Below are 16,642 nucleotides of genomic sequence, written 5' to 3' on the forward strand. Positions count from 1 at the left end.
ATTACTAAGATATATTTCGTTTTATTTTTTAAACCTTGCTTGAGAGAATAAAATTAAATTGAGTCATGTTTCCAAAGACAGGTAATTAAGTCCCGAGATTCAGCAGCTGGCAGCATTGCTGCCTGATAGATTAAGGAGTCTCTAAGACCCTGCCTGGGACAGCTGGCTGCAGATCGCCTCTTACCTGGATGCATCTGCTCCGTGCTGCTCCGCAGTTTGCTGTAGCCATGGCTCAAGGGCACCCTCTGGTAATGAGGCGGGGAAGAAGGAGGGGAGGCGAGGGGTGACATCGTGGGAGACTGTGTTTCCTGCTTCAAAGAACCAGAGGAGAGTTCAGAGACAATCATTCGAGAAGCCTGGCGCTCTGAGCTGCAGTTAAGAAGTATAATGCAGCTCTACTGCTGGTGAGTCGGTTCATTTAACAACTGGAGGAAATGTTTTCTCAAAAATTTGGCTGGGTTAAAAATCAGTGTCTGAGGATTCAAAAGTCTCCCAGAGAATAAAGTCTCGCCAGAACTCAGGTACCTAAAGTATTAAAACAAGCCTGGAACACTTTCAGTTATTCCAATAATATTTTCCTTTGGAAAATAAAAGACACTGATCACATGAAGTAACATTCATACTCCCCAGTTTTGATCTCTTTGTGGATAGATTCAATTTTTATTCATTAATAAAGGCCTCTATTTCCTGGATTTACACTCAAGTCTTCCAGCAAATGTGGGTACTAAAAATATTTTAAATGCTTAATGCTAAATATTCTTAGAGCTTACTATGCCAAGTAAAATGCCAGTTTTTTATTTTTACATCAAGAGACTGCAAAAACAGTTAATTATGGGTGAACCACTCCAACTAGCCCGCTGGTAAACACTAGGATGGAGCCTTAAACATGTTACAATTAGAATCTCAATTCAAACGTGAATCTGAATCTGATGTTGGACCCTCGGCAAGATAAGCAACCTTACTCTGCTACTGGGTTTTGTCCTCTGTATTTTTTTTAATGCTACCAATAGAGTGGTAACTTTAGAGCACCCAAGTATCAAAGAAACAATACTGCCCTGGCCGGCATGGCTCAGAGGTTAGAGCATCAGCCTGCACACCACAGGGTTACGGGTTCGATTCTACGTCAAGGGCCAAGGGCGCTACCTGGGTTGCGGGTCCAGTCCCCGCCCCCAGTCAGGGTGTGTGTTCTCGATGTGTCTGTGTCACATCAATGTTTCTCTCTCTCTCTCTCTCTCTCTCTCTCTCTCTCTCTCTCTCTCTCTTTCTCCCCCCAACCCCTTCCCATCTGCTCTCTCTAAAATCAACAGAAAAAAATATCCTCACTCCTCGGGTGAGGATTAAAAAAAAGAAAAAGAAACGGTACTTTTCATCAACACAGACACTATATACTTGCTATTAGTCTAAAAAATGCAATCTGAAATACTAATACTCTTCAAGAAAAAGAATATTTGCTTTGGACTGTGAGTACACACTCACAGATTAGGTGGGCCTAGCATAAACCCAGCCTGAAAAGGATGTTGTCCTTAGTCACACAGCCAGGGCACGGGCCCAGGCCCAGGAAAGTTCCCAGGGCATCAACCATCCTAGGATAGTGAGCCCTCATTCCTCTCCAAATGCTGGTGGGAAAGCATGCCAAAGAGTGTTGACTGAAGAGTCCCATACTCCTTTTTATATATATCTCTGGAGAACTAGTTTAAAACGTGTCAGAGTTATGAACAACACAGTACATGGAGTTATTTCACAGGACATGCTACACCTCACTTAAATATAAAACTGTAAATATAAAATGTCTGCAGTGAGACCTCAGATATCCAGTGTTATCAGGGTGAGCCATATAAATTAGTTCTCCAACTTAATTTCATTGCATTTTAAAAACATTTTGATTCATCTTCCTGAAATATAACAAATTTCTTTGCCTTATAGAAGATATTATCTTGAATATAATTTGACTTGTCTGCATGATTCAGTATCTTTATTAAAAGTATGAGCTGTACCTTGATGACTTCAGGGTTTACTAATGTGTAAGACTATTTACCTCTTTTTGATAGGCTCACTCTTCTGGAATTTTACATGTTTGTCCCGACCAATCGCCACCTGACTATTACAATTAGTGGTCTAATTTTAAAAGCCCATCCTCCTTATTCTTGTTCCTAACTTGCTAAAAGTGTAATGGCAGCAGTTCCCAAGATAGCATCCCAAACATGCCCCCCAAGAAAAGATTCATTCCCTGGTAAAAGAAGTTTAGTAAACACAGATCTCAAGGTCCCTTTTTTGCAGGACTTCTCAGGGCATTTGATGTACTAATGTGCACTATGAATCTCCAAGACTGAAGATTTAGGATTCCTCCCAGAACAGGATATGAAGCAGCATTCTCCAGATATATGTAGCCAGAGAAACCTTTCCTAAAGACTTTTTGGAGGAGATGACCTATTAAAAATTTCTAGAAGTCACATTTCAAAGATCTCATTTGGAAATACTGATTAATCAAATAAGTGTGCTAAATCAGTGTCCTTACTTTGGACACAATTTTACATTAAAGTAGGCTCTAAAGGGCCCATAGGTGGCTCATGGTAATTCCTATGCATTGGCCTCTATTTCTTGCTACAAGGAAACTTCATTGGCTCACTTCCAAGTCTGTAATTGTATCCCAGATGGTGAGATTTGCTGGAAGCCTGACAGCAGATATGAGGCACTGCTACGTGAGGTTTCATGGTCAGAGTCAAGTGGATATGCGTGATCAGACTGTTTACCTGTTTATCCTCATCATCCATTCTTTTGAAGGTATTTTTTTCCGAGATTAAATGTGGAATTTGAACCTTAGTTCCATGCAGGTCAGCCGAGTTCCCAAATCGTATCTCACTGTCAGTCTTTGACATCATAAAGCGAGGCAGCGGCAATTCTTTAGGACCAGAATCAGAGAAGCTCAAGTGAGACTTTATTTTAGAACTGAGGAAAGGGGAATTCACTGGCCAAAAGATGAATCACTTTTGAGGAAAATTTCCAGAGCACTAAATATAGATTAAATTTTTATTTTGGCACAATGAGGACTCCTATAATAATGTCAAGATAGAAAAATGCTACAGTTTTACCAAAGCATTCTGGCTGAACATTATAAAATGCCATCAAATCTTCATAGACTTAATTCAGGGTTTGGACTCATCTCCCATTTCAGCCTTTATTTCAGCACCAAGAAAAAGGATGTGATATTATATAAATAAGTGAAAAATGGTAGCAGGCAAAACTTATAAAGCACTTACTATATGCCGGACACTGTATTAAGTTCTGCAAATATTAACTCATTTAATCCTCACAACAACTCGATAAGGTAAGACTGCCATTAGCCTTCATTTATAGATGTGGAAACAGACATGAAGGAGCTAAGTAACATCCCCGAGATCACAAAGCTCATCTGTGGCAGACCTGGCCCTTAACCAGTGCCCAGCGCTGCTGCCCTACAAAAAGACCTTTCATTCCTAGGGCAAACTTCCTGGGGTTAACAGTTTCTCACCCTATGTCGTTCCTTAAGGGATTTTCACATTCAATCTCCAGTTGTCTTTTCATAAGGAAATAAGGGAAATGGTATTAAGTTAAAGCAATTAGTCCAATGTTCAGTCAGATCCTACTGTCAAAACCATTAGCCACACTCACAATGCTACACAGAAATGAAATGCAACAGTGTGGTATATTTACTTATCTTTCAAATCTGACGAAACTATTCTGAAAACAGAAATGATGCTTTCGCACACTTCTAGTTCTCAGCACAGCAAATCACACAACACAAACAACTCCAAAAATGGGGATAATATTGTGAATCACGCATAATGATTTGCATCTGTATCCATTGTTCAGGATAATGCTCATCAGTGTGCCTTTGTGCTTCCATCAGCTCTCTAGTCCAAAAACACAGCTGCATTTCCAATGATTGATGCTGTGCTAAAGCCAGGAAACATCTTAGCAACAGCAAGCAAGTATCCTAGCTCCGCAGGCAAAGAAGGCCCCTGGTTCTCTAATATCCACATCATGTTTATTTTTAGTTGCTATGTCCACATTTGATTCAGAGAAGTAGGCAATATGACAAATCCCTGCGTGATCAATCAGTCAAGGACTCAAGAGACATAAATAGAATAATTTATGGAAAAATTAAACCAAGACTCTCCTAAAGAGAGGATGGCTGCCATTTTTTACTGTTTTAATGTTTCCCAACCTCAGCAGCTCTCCAGCACTCAAGGTGGGAATAGACTTCATAAGAAAAAAGGTAAGAGAAAAGTCAGTCAAATATAAGCTAATCCTATGGTATCTTCTCAGAAAGGTGTTTGTTTCATCTCAGTCTGCAAAAAGGATCTGAAAAGATGGAACAAGATCACATAAATAATTTGTACCCTGATCTGCCCACGGGAGGATGACTCTACTTCTGAGTACTTGAGGGGAAAAAAGAAGTAAGTGGTCAGCAGTTGTAAGCTCCCTGGCCAGTATTTTACTGGTGTTAAATAGATAGCCCTGGCTGTTTAACCCAGATCTGACTAGGGTGAGGCTAGAGATGCCTAGAGCCAATATTTAAGGATGCACTCACTCTCAAGGCTATGTAAATGCAGAGCCAACACTTGCAGAGCCCTGAGAGTGAGTGCTCCCTTAAATTATGCACCCTAGGCACCTCTTGCCTCACCCCAGTTCAGGCCCACATATAATCAAATATGTACTCATAGTTGAAGCAAAGTTCTTGAAAATGCTCTACTTGGCTTTCATTAGAAGGCACTCTCGACACTGGCTGCACATAAGAATCACCTGGGAAGCTCTTAAAAATCCTGATGTTCAGGCCATACCTCAGACTAAATAAATCAGAATGTCTAGGAGTGGCCCCAGGTCCTTCCATTTTTTATTTTGCATTTAAAGCTCTCTAGGTCAGTGATTTTCAACCTTTTTCATCTCATGGCACACATAAACTAATTACTAAATTTCTGAGGCACACCAAAAAAAGGTTTTTTGCCGATCTGACAAAAATACAGATATATAATTTTGATTTATTTACACCAGACGGCTGTTGTTGTGTTGGCTGTTGTCTTTTTTTTTTACAATCTAAGGGAAAAGATGTCAGTGCCCCTGACTAAATAGTCAGGTATTGCCTGTTTTAAAAATTCTTGCGGCACACCGGTTGAAAATAGTGATTCTCAAGTGCAGAAAAGGTTGGGAACCAGGCAGGACCTGAGAAAGATGACTTCTGTAAGAGTCCATCAGGAGTTTCAGGTGAATGGGAATTCCAACCGTTTGAACTTGAAGAGTGGGAGATGATTAAGACTCCCTCCTCATGCATAAGCATTCAGTCATTCATTCATTCATTCATTCATTCAACATGCCCAGAATGCCCACAATATCCCACAGTGCAGGGATTACCAGATCCTCCTCCCTTCCCCTAGACTAGTGAGGAAGACAGACAAAAAATTAGTCACACTTGTAAAGGAGTATTTACACACTCTAATAAAAGTGGTATGAAGGAGCAGATGCTGAGAGAGAATAAAGTACGGAGGGAACTGTCACACAGAAGCATTACCTAACAGGCCCATCCAACAATTACCTAACTCCCTAGGGATATGTACTTTTGCTTTGACTTACTATTTACTCTTTTCTTTTTTTTAATATTACAGATGTCCCTTTTTCTCCCCAATGACCCATTCCACCCCGTCCCATTCCCCTCCCCAGTCCCTCTCCCCACCATTGTCCATGTCCTTGGGTTGTGCATATGTGCACATAAATTCTTTGGTTACTCTCTCCCCCTCCACCCACCTGCCCTCCCCCATCCCTCTGACATTGTCAGTCTCATCTATGCTTCCATGTCATTGAATCTATTCTGTTCATCAGTTTATTACTATTTACTCTTGATTAGGCATTTCACAATTCTAGAAGGACACAGATTAACTTAAGTATCTGAAGTTGATTGTATACAGCAAAGCAATTCTAACTTTTCCAGAAGATAAAGTTGGAAGATACTACAATAAAGCTTAACAACCATTTACGATGAAATGGAAACTATCAGGGCCTACCACAAATCCAATGTGATATAAGCTTAATTACAGTAATTGACTAACAGCAGTGACTGCTATGTCTTGTAGCAATAAACAACAAACATGCCACTGAAATGATGCTCCATCAAGAAATTCGTTTCAAGGAACCAGATTATGTAACACCAAGGAATGCCTTTTGGGTGAGATTTTTCCCCCCATTTGGATAATATTCCATTATTACACATTACAGTCAGAACCTCACTAAACAGGAACAGTAATCAAGAAGAAGCTACTCTGCATAGCAATGAAGAGCATGGGAACTGGGGGCTGAGCTCCGGGCTCCAGACTGTACTAGCCTTGTGTCCTTAGGCAAGTTACTCAACTGCCCTAAGCTTCAATTTCCACATCTGTAAGATAGGGATAATAATAGCCCCACAGTAAAGACCACCAGTGTTTGCCCATAGCCACTTCTCTTTGCAGGCACATAAGAGAATTACATCCCCTCCAGTCTGCTCTGCAGTTCAACAAATCATGTGACAAGTTCTGGCCAATGCACTGAGTAGCAGTAACATGAGTCACATCCAGGTAAATGCGTTTAACTGCTGGAGTGAGAAACTATTTCTCTGTTGTGGCAATTATGGAAACAGGTACTGTATTGGAGGTGCCACAAGATAAAGCAGCCAGGAAAACAGAGCTACCACGTGGAAGGCAGCTGCCCTAGAGGTTCATCCTGACCCACTGCAAAGCAGGAAGCAAACCTTTGTTTTGTTAAGGCACTGAGATTTCAGTTGTGTCTGTTATCACAGCTTATCCTAGGCAATGCAAACGGACACAAATACCTAATTTAGGACTTGTGAAGACTAAATGAGACAGTGCCTGCCATACACTAAGCCTTTGATAAAGAGGAGTACAATGATCATTCCTCCCTGATGGTTAGGGTAAAAGGGCTTTGTTTCCCATACTCCAAGCTATCAGAATCTTCTCAGCTGTTTGGAGTTGTCCTACAAGGTTACCATGGACAAACCATAAATCCTGAACCCACTTTGAGGTTTACCAGGGACTTCACAGGACAGGTATGAATAGCTGAGTGGTTTTTATCTCAATTGAGGAAAAGGAAAAAGTTCCTGTATAGCTGTGTGGACATATGAAAGTCATTTTGTATCAGAGTGAATTAACAGGGGACCTCAGCACATCCCTTGAGTATTCACCTTCTTCATACAGATTTGTAAAACCAATACTGAGGCAGTATAAATGATGACAAGAGTCTGGGGCTTTGCTTTTTGTTCAAGCTGTGGAAAGTGTTCAAGTATATGGTGGTTTGGGGGCAGGGATGGCAAGATAAGAAAATGTTAAAATCAAAACTTTGAGTAACATGATCTCACTTATATGTGGAATCTAAAGAACTTAATAAACTGATGAACAGAATAGATTCAATGACATGGAAGCATGGATCAGAATGATGAATGTCAGAGGGATGGAGGAGGGCGGGTGGGTGGAGGGGGAGAGAGTAACCAAAGAATTTATACGCATCTATGCACAATCCAAGGACACAGACAATGGTGGGGAGAGGGACTGGGGAGGGGGATGGGATGGGGTGGAATGGGTCATTGGGGAGAAAAAGGGACATCTGTAATATTTTAAACAAAAATAAAATTTAAAAATAAAACAACTTTGAGTAGATAATTTCATTCTGCCAAAATTTTGGTATCTCCAAAGTACTTACTAATCATCAGAATAGTGCTTCAGGAATTGGGGGATTAAAGGATGATCAGAGCTGATATGACTGGCAGGGACATGAGAGGGGGAAAGGGGGCAGTTCCACTCAGACTCTCCTAGTTACTCATCCCCTTGTCCTGAACAGAGCCTTAAGTGACATTATAGATTCCTCAAGTGGAAAATTATACTGAATGTCATTCTTTTCCCACAGGCTCTAGAATTCCCATCCCAATCTCTTCCTGCTAAAGAACAAAATCTATTTTAATGGCAAGTCAGTTAAAAGGAACCAATCTCCAGTTCTCTCTGAATATTTTTCCCACTTAAGGAAACTAAGATACCTGCTAAGTTTTCTTATTTTAGTTTATAGGAGAGTTGGAAAAAGCAAGGAGAAATTCCAAAAATGCTTACAGAATAGGCCTTAAACCCACTAAAAATGGTTCTCAGAAATAAGAAGCCTGTCACGGATAATAAAGTGTATAACTGGGAGCTACTTACCACATTTAATACTCTCTATCCGCACAGGGAGGCCAGACTGTGCTGCAGCAATTAATTTCAAGGCAACATAAAACTGAGTTGGACCAAAATAACCAACCCGCTTGGCACCACACAGTTCTGTGATCTGAAAACAGACAAGAAAAACAATGATGAAAAACCCATTTCATAACAGGAAAATGAGACAAGATATATTATGAAATGTCAAGGATTTCACAGTGTAGCTAACCAAAAGTCCCTGGAGAATCTATGTGTACACACTGGTTTCTTTTTCCTCCAGTTTACAGGGAGGTTTTCAATTTGGATAATTAAATTCTACCTACTCATGATGTTTCAGGACTGAGTGATTATTCCTCCTCTTTCAACGATAAAAATAAAGGTGACAAAGGATGGCTGTTATTCTTACAAAAGAGAGTGACTTTTTCAGGGGGTGGATACTGATGTACGAAGTTTAGAAAGTCATTGGGGGGGAAAGAACAGATTAGTCATTACCACTACCTGTGGATGATCCTAGGTGATTGAAATTAAAAGTGATTCTTCTTAAAGTTCTCAGGCAAAATGATTTCCTGAACATTAAAATTACATCTTGAGTGCTCACTTCAGAGAAATAAAAAAATAATAGTATACACACAGATATTTTCAAGATACTGCAATCTTTCATTTGCAGACCTTTAACTAATACATATTCTAGTGGTGGTTTGAAATAAACATTCAATGACTTTTATAAAGTAATTACAAAGTAATAGACACTCGAAAGTTCAAATAATAGTAAGTGGGTGTGAAGAATTAAAAAGCACCCCGTACTTTCTATGCCGCAGGGGAAAACAATATATATTCTTCTAGAAATGTCCTATGCATATATATAGCACACACTTGTGTTTTCCCTGCTGTTTATTCAATACTCTATACAAATAGAATACCACATACTATTTTGCACCTTTTTTTCATTTAGCAATACTGTTTTCATGCCTAAAGACATCTCAGCCTGGATCCCCACCACTCTCAGGAAAAAATCTTGTATCCTTAGTATGCCATTAAAGCCCCTTCACAACCTGGCTCTGAACAGCTTTTCTAGTTTCGTCTCCGGACACACACACATACACATGCACACAGTTCTGTAGCTGCATTCGACTTCTCCCACTGTCCAAACACATCTTGCCCTTTTACATCTCTGGATCTAGTGCAAGTACTACAGAAAATGGGAAACTAAGTAGCCTTAAAGCCCTGACTGGTGCGGCTCAGTTGGTTGAAGCATCAACCCGTACACCAAAAGGTGGCAGGTTCGATTTCCAGTCAGGGCACATACCCAGGTTTCGGATTCAATCCCTGGTTGGGAAGAGTATGGGAGGCAACCAATCAATGTTTCTCTCTCACATAGATGTTTGTCTCTCCCTCTCTCAAATCAATAAAAAAACAAACAAAAAAACATATCCTTGGGTGAGGATTTAAAAATAAAATAAATAGCCTTAAAATCAAGGTGGGTTTTCAATGAAGACACTAATTTAGTTTTATTACTTTGGGCAAGTTACTTTAATCTGCCTGAAACCTAATTTCTTCATATGTAAAGTAGAAATATTCCCTACCTCCTAAGACTACTGTAAGGAAAAATAAATAAATAAATAATATACTAAATGAACCTAATACAATACTTAGCAATATTCAATAATTGTTGGGTTCAATCCCATTCACCTGAAACTGGAACCTCCTCCCTCCCCACTAGATTTAACTCCAATGTTACTTCTTCTCTGTTGCTCCTTCCCAAGCCCCCAGGTATGGTTTATTTTCCAGTGTATTCTCTGACTATTCAAATGTTCAAAAACATCACTCACATGATACACTGTCTTAGACTTGCTTTCAAATAAAAGGGGGGAAGGGAGTAAGCGGGGAGTATGGGTGAAATAAGCCTGACCAAGAGTTGAGAACTATTGAAGCTGGATGATGGGTTCATGCTGGTTTCATTCTCCTACTCTGTACCTTTGTATACATTTGAAATTCTCCATATTCAAGCTTTTAATGTCTATCTCAACACTTATCGCATTATATTAAAATTATATTTTTATCTTTGCCTACCATTAAAATGTCTTGATTCCAAGGATAAGGGGTAACTTCCATTCATCTCTGAGCACAAGGATAGGCACCCAGGATATAGTAAAAAAAATTCTCAATCAAGTGAAAGAACCAACCCTCACAAATAAAAACTAACAGAGTTTTACAATACAATCCCTTATTGTGAATAAATTATACATTTTCAGGTACAGGCTTGCCTGTACATAAAAAAAAAAAAAACACAAAAAACCACCAACTACATTAATGTAATTCCAACATCAATATAGTTGTCTTGCAGAATAATCCCTAATATTAAGAAATTGAAATCCTTGGTATGTGAACAACTTAACTATATTTCAGTCACTATTAATTTATTATCGTTAACTCTCAGTTATTCTTTTACCATAACTACCACAAAGAACTGAAAGCTCTTAACTAAAGGTAACTGAAATTGCTGCTAAAACATTCACTATGGAATTTTGAGAGTAGCAACTGAATCTGGTATTAGTAAACCACCGTACTTACCTTGGAATCTGCCCTTTGGGCCTATATACCACTAGAATCACTGCTTTGTAGCCAACGTAGAATAAGTGGAACTGTGATGTAATAAGAACATAAGTGAAGTGAGCCCATAGGTCACTTTGTACATCAAGCCTCCAGGAGACATGCCAAGAACCTTCTGGAATATTCAAGCCATAGGAAGATAAACCAGTGATAAGCCTTTGGAACTTAAATGTGGAAACTTGTAAGTCAGAGGCTTCTCAATCCCAAAAGCAAGTTAATTTTGTAAGGATTTTTTGTTTGTTTGTTAGTTTACTGAGGTTCAAAATGTTCTAAGTCTAAATTCTCCATGGAAAAGCTTGAAATTGTGGGTAGAAATGTTTTAACACAATCTAAAGAAAATAAAGTGGTGCTTTATCTCAGATATTTGGTTAGCAGGAGATATTTTATATAACTGCCCCTTCAAACAGTCCAAGTTTCCAAGCTTTTCTCAAAATAAAGGGAAAAAAATGAAAAGATTCCACGCCTCTTCTTTAGTCTAAACTCCAAACCTGTAACACTCAGCAGGATCCGTCTTAGATTACACATGCAAATTTCCAATACAGAACAAGAACCTATGGACTAGTGTTTGTTTTCTCAGGTGGAAAGGCAAGAGAGGAGAAAAAAAAGAAATGGATGAAATCAACTCCCTTACAGCTTACAGATGCACACAAAATTGCCGGGGTGCTGGATATGAATCAGAAAAATTCACCCACCATTTGAGAACCTGGACAAAGTTCCGGAAGAAGATTGAAGGCCACTAATATTGCTTCCCTCCTACCGAATTCTGAAAGATTAAGTGACTGTGCTGAGTAATCAGTCCACACCCACTCCAGTTTGCCTGAAATAATTCTTTTTTTCCAAGCTGGAATGTAGTAAGTTTTCAGAACTGTTCAAAGGTTTGAATAAGCTTCTCTCTTTCAAGTATTTTTAAAGACTTCCTTAGATTTAAAAACTTAAAAAGTCTTGGTGGGAGGGGTTGGAAGAATTCACCAGTGGCCCCCTCTTTTCTATTCTCTCTCCACCACAGCTAAGTTCAGATTCTTTTTTTTTTTTTTTAATATATACCTTTATTAATTTCAGAGAGAAGAAGGGAGAGGGAGAGAGAGAGAGAAATATTAATGATGAGTCACTGATCGGCTGCCTCCTGCACGCCCCCGACTGGGGACCGAGCCCACAACCCGGGCATGTGCCCTGACCGGGAATTGAACCTCGATCTCCTGGATCCTAAGTCAATGCTCAACCGCTGAGCCACGCCCGGCTGGGCTAAGTTCAGATTCTTTGTTCACACATCAACTGCTTCAAGTCCTGCCCCCACACTGTGCAACTTCCCACACCATCCTGCACATTCCCTCCATGATGACTTATAACAAGATTACCCCCCAACTCAAACAGGCTTCCAGGGCTCCTTGTTCCCTCCCTTTCCTGTAAAACCCAGACTCCCGAATATAGCTTTTGAAGCCCTCCCATCTGGCCCAAACTACCTTTCCAACAACCCCATGTCTGTCTCCTCTCCACCCTGCATCTAAGGCTTCAGCCACTCCACATGCCAATCATCTCTCAACACGAGAGCCACAAGAGCCTCTGGGCATCTGGTGTGCCCCCTGCCTGGAAGCTGGATGTCTCCCAACTTCTTTACCAATTAGGCTCATCCTTCAAATCACCTCAAGACCAATCTTATCTTGGAAACCTTAGTCAATTCCATATGGCATCTCTTCTGCATTCCCATAATCCTTTTCACTAGCTTTCTACCACATCACTATCCTTGTAATATAGCAAAATCAGTATTTTGGTCATTGTTTCCACTGTACCTCATATTCTCCCCATGCCCACCAAATGCCCAACACAAAGCTAGAGTATATTTTTATCATTTGTATCCCCCAAGACTCATACTTTATGGTGCTTGCTATAAATCATTTGTTCAATGAATGTTTGTTGAATTAGTTTTCACAGCCTGTAGTACCAAAATTGTTCTTTCTCTCATCTTATAATTACTTTTACAAGTGGCTGCTAAATTAGCTTTAGTCATCTCATACTATATAGCCATAAGAGTTCCTGCAAGAATATAACAGAATATTAACTTCTTTGTTCCCTCCTTTCTCAGCTAGGAGGGACTGGTTAGGGTCAAAACATGAAAGCCATGCTTTCTTTATTCTGGCCCTCTGCCTCGTTGCCCAGAACCCTCATTGTTGCTCCAGCCTCTCAGCACTCCAGAGATGCACAGCAGGCTTCTTCCTCCGAGCCTCTTTCTACTCAGCATACCCCCAGGGGATGTCAGCCCTCAAGTAGACACCCTCCACAACAGAAATATATAGGAGAATTTGAAGCACATTCTTACAAATTGTACCTCAGCCTCTCAGGAAATAGCTGAAGAGCCACGTCAACTATCCTGAGTTTTCCTTTCCTGTTCATTTATAAATTCTAAAAATCAAGAGGGACTTTAAGTCCAGAGGGAACTGGGTGGGCTACGCAAGAAAATATGAACCCCCATATCCAATTACCCAATATTAGGTACTATAGTATATGCCTAAGCCAAACCACCACACTGTTAAAGAGAGAACAGACAGTCATTCAGTGCTTAGGTGTAATTTCAGACAGAGAAGCCTACTAATACCTGAAAGTATTAACTTAAAATGTTTTGTGAGGAATTTTAAACCAATATATTAATGGCAGTTATCACTGAATTCTGGTATTTCCAGTGCTTTAACTTTTTATGTATACATATGCATTGTAATATTCTAATTTTTCTATAATGGGCATATACTAATTATGTAAATAAAACTAAATTTTAAAAAACCTATCTCTCTGGCAGTTTGAAATCAGTGGGAATAACAACATTCAGCAGAAAAGTTTCTGATGATGTTGCCACTGAAAAGTGAAGGAAAATAAGAAGATAATGCCTTGAAAAATGTGTAATTTTTGAACAATTCAAAATTAATTGTGGCCCTAGCCAGTTTTACTAGGTGGTTAGAGCGTCGGCCTGCGGACTGAAGGGTCCTGGGTTCGATTCCAAACAAGGGAACATACCTCAGTTCCAGGCTTGACTCCCGGCCCCAGTTGGGGTGAGTGCAAGAGGCAACCAATCGATGTGTCTCTCACATTGATGTTTCTCTCTCCCCCCCTTTCCACTCTCTCTGAAAAGCAATGGAAAAATTATCCTCAGGTGAGGATTAAAACAAAAAATTAATTGTATAGTAAAGAATATTAGGTCCAAAATAATAATAAAAATTTAAAAATTAACTGTTTGGAACACCTCCCATGGAAAGCATTGTGCTCAGAGCTATGGTAGGAAATGAGCAGCGCAGTGCTGAACAAAAAGTATTCTTCTCTCTCTCTTCTTTCCCCTTCCTTCCCTCCCCCTCCCCTCCCCTAAATACTTTATTACTTACCTCCCAGGAACAGGGATATTCTCCTACACCATCATCACCACACCTCAGCAAATCAACACTAATATTATCATACAACACATGGCCCATTCATTTCCTCAGTTATCCTAAAAATGGACTATAGAACTGGATTTTCCTTTTCCAATCCAAGATTTAATGTTTATGCATTACTTTTTTTGTTATGTCTCCTTAGTCCTCCCCTAGTCTAGAGCAATTCCCCTTGGTTCTTCATGACACTGAATCCTTTCAAGAGTTCAAGCCAGTTGTCCTGCAGAACATTCCACATTTTGGATCTGTTTCCTTGTGGTAACATTCAAGTCAAACATTTCTGGCAAGAACACCACACAGGCGATACTGTGATATAGTAAGAAATTCACATCAGTGAGGGGCACATATTGTTAGAACATTCCACCACTGATTGCCAAGCTTGGCCATTTGGTCAAGGTGGTGACTGCCAGATCTTTCCATTGCAAAAATATGTTTCCACATAGTTATTTGAGACCACATGAATATTCTATCCCCTAAAAAATTGGCTTTTGAATCTGTTAAATATAAATTCTAAGTCAGTCTAGCTAAATTACATCAGCATATACAAAACTGGAATCCTAAGGCAAAATCACAACAAAGATGGGGATGGTATTTATTCCAAGAGGTAGGTGATATTACCTCCAGTTTATGCACTAATAAATGCCACAACTCAAAGTTAAGTGATATGTTCAAGGTCACAAATTCACAGCCAGTACTCAAACCTACGTGTGCCTGGATGCAAAGCTCACAGTCTTTCCATTACATCAGTGGTTGGAAAACTACTGTTCATGGGCCAAATCTGGCCCACTCCCTGGTTTTGTATGTCCCATGTGCTAAGAATGGTTTTTACAGATGAACATTTGCAATCAATTTGATGATAGGGAACACTAACTTTGAATCCCATTAGGTAAAATGTTATCTCAAAACCAAGAAGTCCATGCTTCCTACTAGCAGACCCGTATTATAAAAAAATGTATTCAATTATTATGATATTTTTAATTTAGTCAATAAAAAGTGTATGGAAGTTTATTTTCTCTCTTATTATATAAGTATTTGTATAATACCCTCAAATTTGCCTCTTGGCCTACAAAGCCTAAATTATTTACTATTGGGCTCTTTACAGGAAGGGCTACCAAGCCCTGCATACAACATACTGCCTCCCTGAGCTATACTTTATATCTCTGCAGATACCCACAGTAGCTGTGCAGAAAGGGTATTTTCTTGAAATAATCACCTACACTAAGTAAATACCAACTTAAAGAGTGAACATTCCCATTAGAAGAAAAGAGTACACATGTATTTGCTCTCCCATTTATACATTTGTTTAAAATTTTCAGAAGTTTTTGAACAAGGGCTTCCTACAATACAATAAACTTCCACAGCAATCAATTGGAGCAATTGGATGCTATATCTCAGATATGAACAAAATCTATGCAAAAATTCACATGCTAAAAAGGTTTTGCTTTTTTTCAGCTTTAAGGTATAATTGACAAATAAAATTGTCATGTATTTAAAGTTTACAAAGTGATGATGTGTTCTATGTACACATTGTGAAAGGATTCTCACCATTCAGTTAATTAACACATTCATCACCTCACATATTTACCTTTTTGTGGGGTTCTGTTTTGTTTTCTGGGGTTTTGTTTTTTGTTTCTATGGGGGTTTGTTTTGGGGGGGGGTTGTTTTTTGGTCAGAACACTTAAATTCTACTCTCTTAGCAAATTTCCATTATACAATACAATATAATCAACTACAGTCACCATGTTACATATTAGACCCCTGCAACTTATCCATCTTACAACTGTAAGTTTGTACCTTTTTACCATCCTCTCCTCTGGCAACCACCATTCTGTTGTTTCTATAAGTTTGACTTTTTTCTCTTTTTCTTTTCTTTCTTTCTTAGATTCCACATATAAGTGAGATGCCATGCAGCATTTGTCTTTCCCCATCTGGCTTATTACACTTACTTGCGTTTTATTTTTAAAGGGAAAGGGTGTTATAAATCTTCATAACTATTCTTTGAAAACATCCTTCTGCATTTGTGAACGCATAATGATCCAAGATCTCCCAACATGTAAGCGACTCCCAAGTTGCAAATTCATTTTGGAAGCTACGTTATCTTTCAGATCCCCCATGGTGCCATTTAATTTAGGGATAGAGAGCCTATAATAAATTATAGGCCATATCCAGCCCAGGTGCAAAATACAGGCCATACTGGCAGAGGCTATGGCCCAGACCTGGTTTGTCAGTATTCTTGGCCCAAGGCCCCAAATTCACCCCGGTAGCACCAGGCTTGCCACTCTGGCTCAGATGGAATCTGAACAGGGCAAAAAATCAGGAACTTGTACACTGCTAGTGGAAGCACATATCTGTGTAACATCTAGGCAATATCCAAAGAATTACAATCAACCTCGATCTAGCAATTCTACCTCTAGGAAC

The 16,642-nt window shown here is 39.4% G+C and overlaps 1 protein-coding gene across 2 annotated transcripts in view; it reads right to left on the minus strand.

The window, feature by feature from the left end:
- The window catches only part of REPS2 (RALBP1 associated Eps domain containing 2), a 173,465-nt gene that overhangs the window by 112,787 nt on the left and 44,036 nt on the right, over positions 1-16,642 (minus strand). For both annotated transcript variants that reach the window (XM_087813660.1, XM_016211178.2), the window contains exons 2-4: positions 8,208-8,331; positions 2,751-2,899; positions 185-311 (exon numbers count right to left, since the gene is read on the minus strand). In XM_087813660.1, coding sequence (XP_087669786.1) covers positions 185-311; positions 2,751-2,899; positions 8,208-8,331 — 400 coding nt within the window. The remainder of the gene's footprint in view (positions 1-184; positions 312-2,750; positions 2,900-8,207; positions 8,332-16,642) is intronic.

This window comes from Miniopterus natalensis, chromosome X (genome assembly GCF_054644295.1).
Source record: "Miniopterus natalensis isolate mMinNat1 chromosome X, mMinNat1.hap1, whole genome shotgun sequence".
Classification (NCBI taxonomy): Eukaryota; Metazoa; Chordata; class Mammalia; order Chiroptera; family Miniopteridae; genus Miniopterus; species Miniopterus natalensis.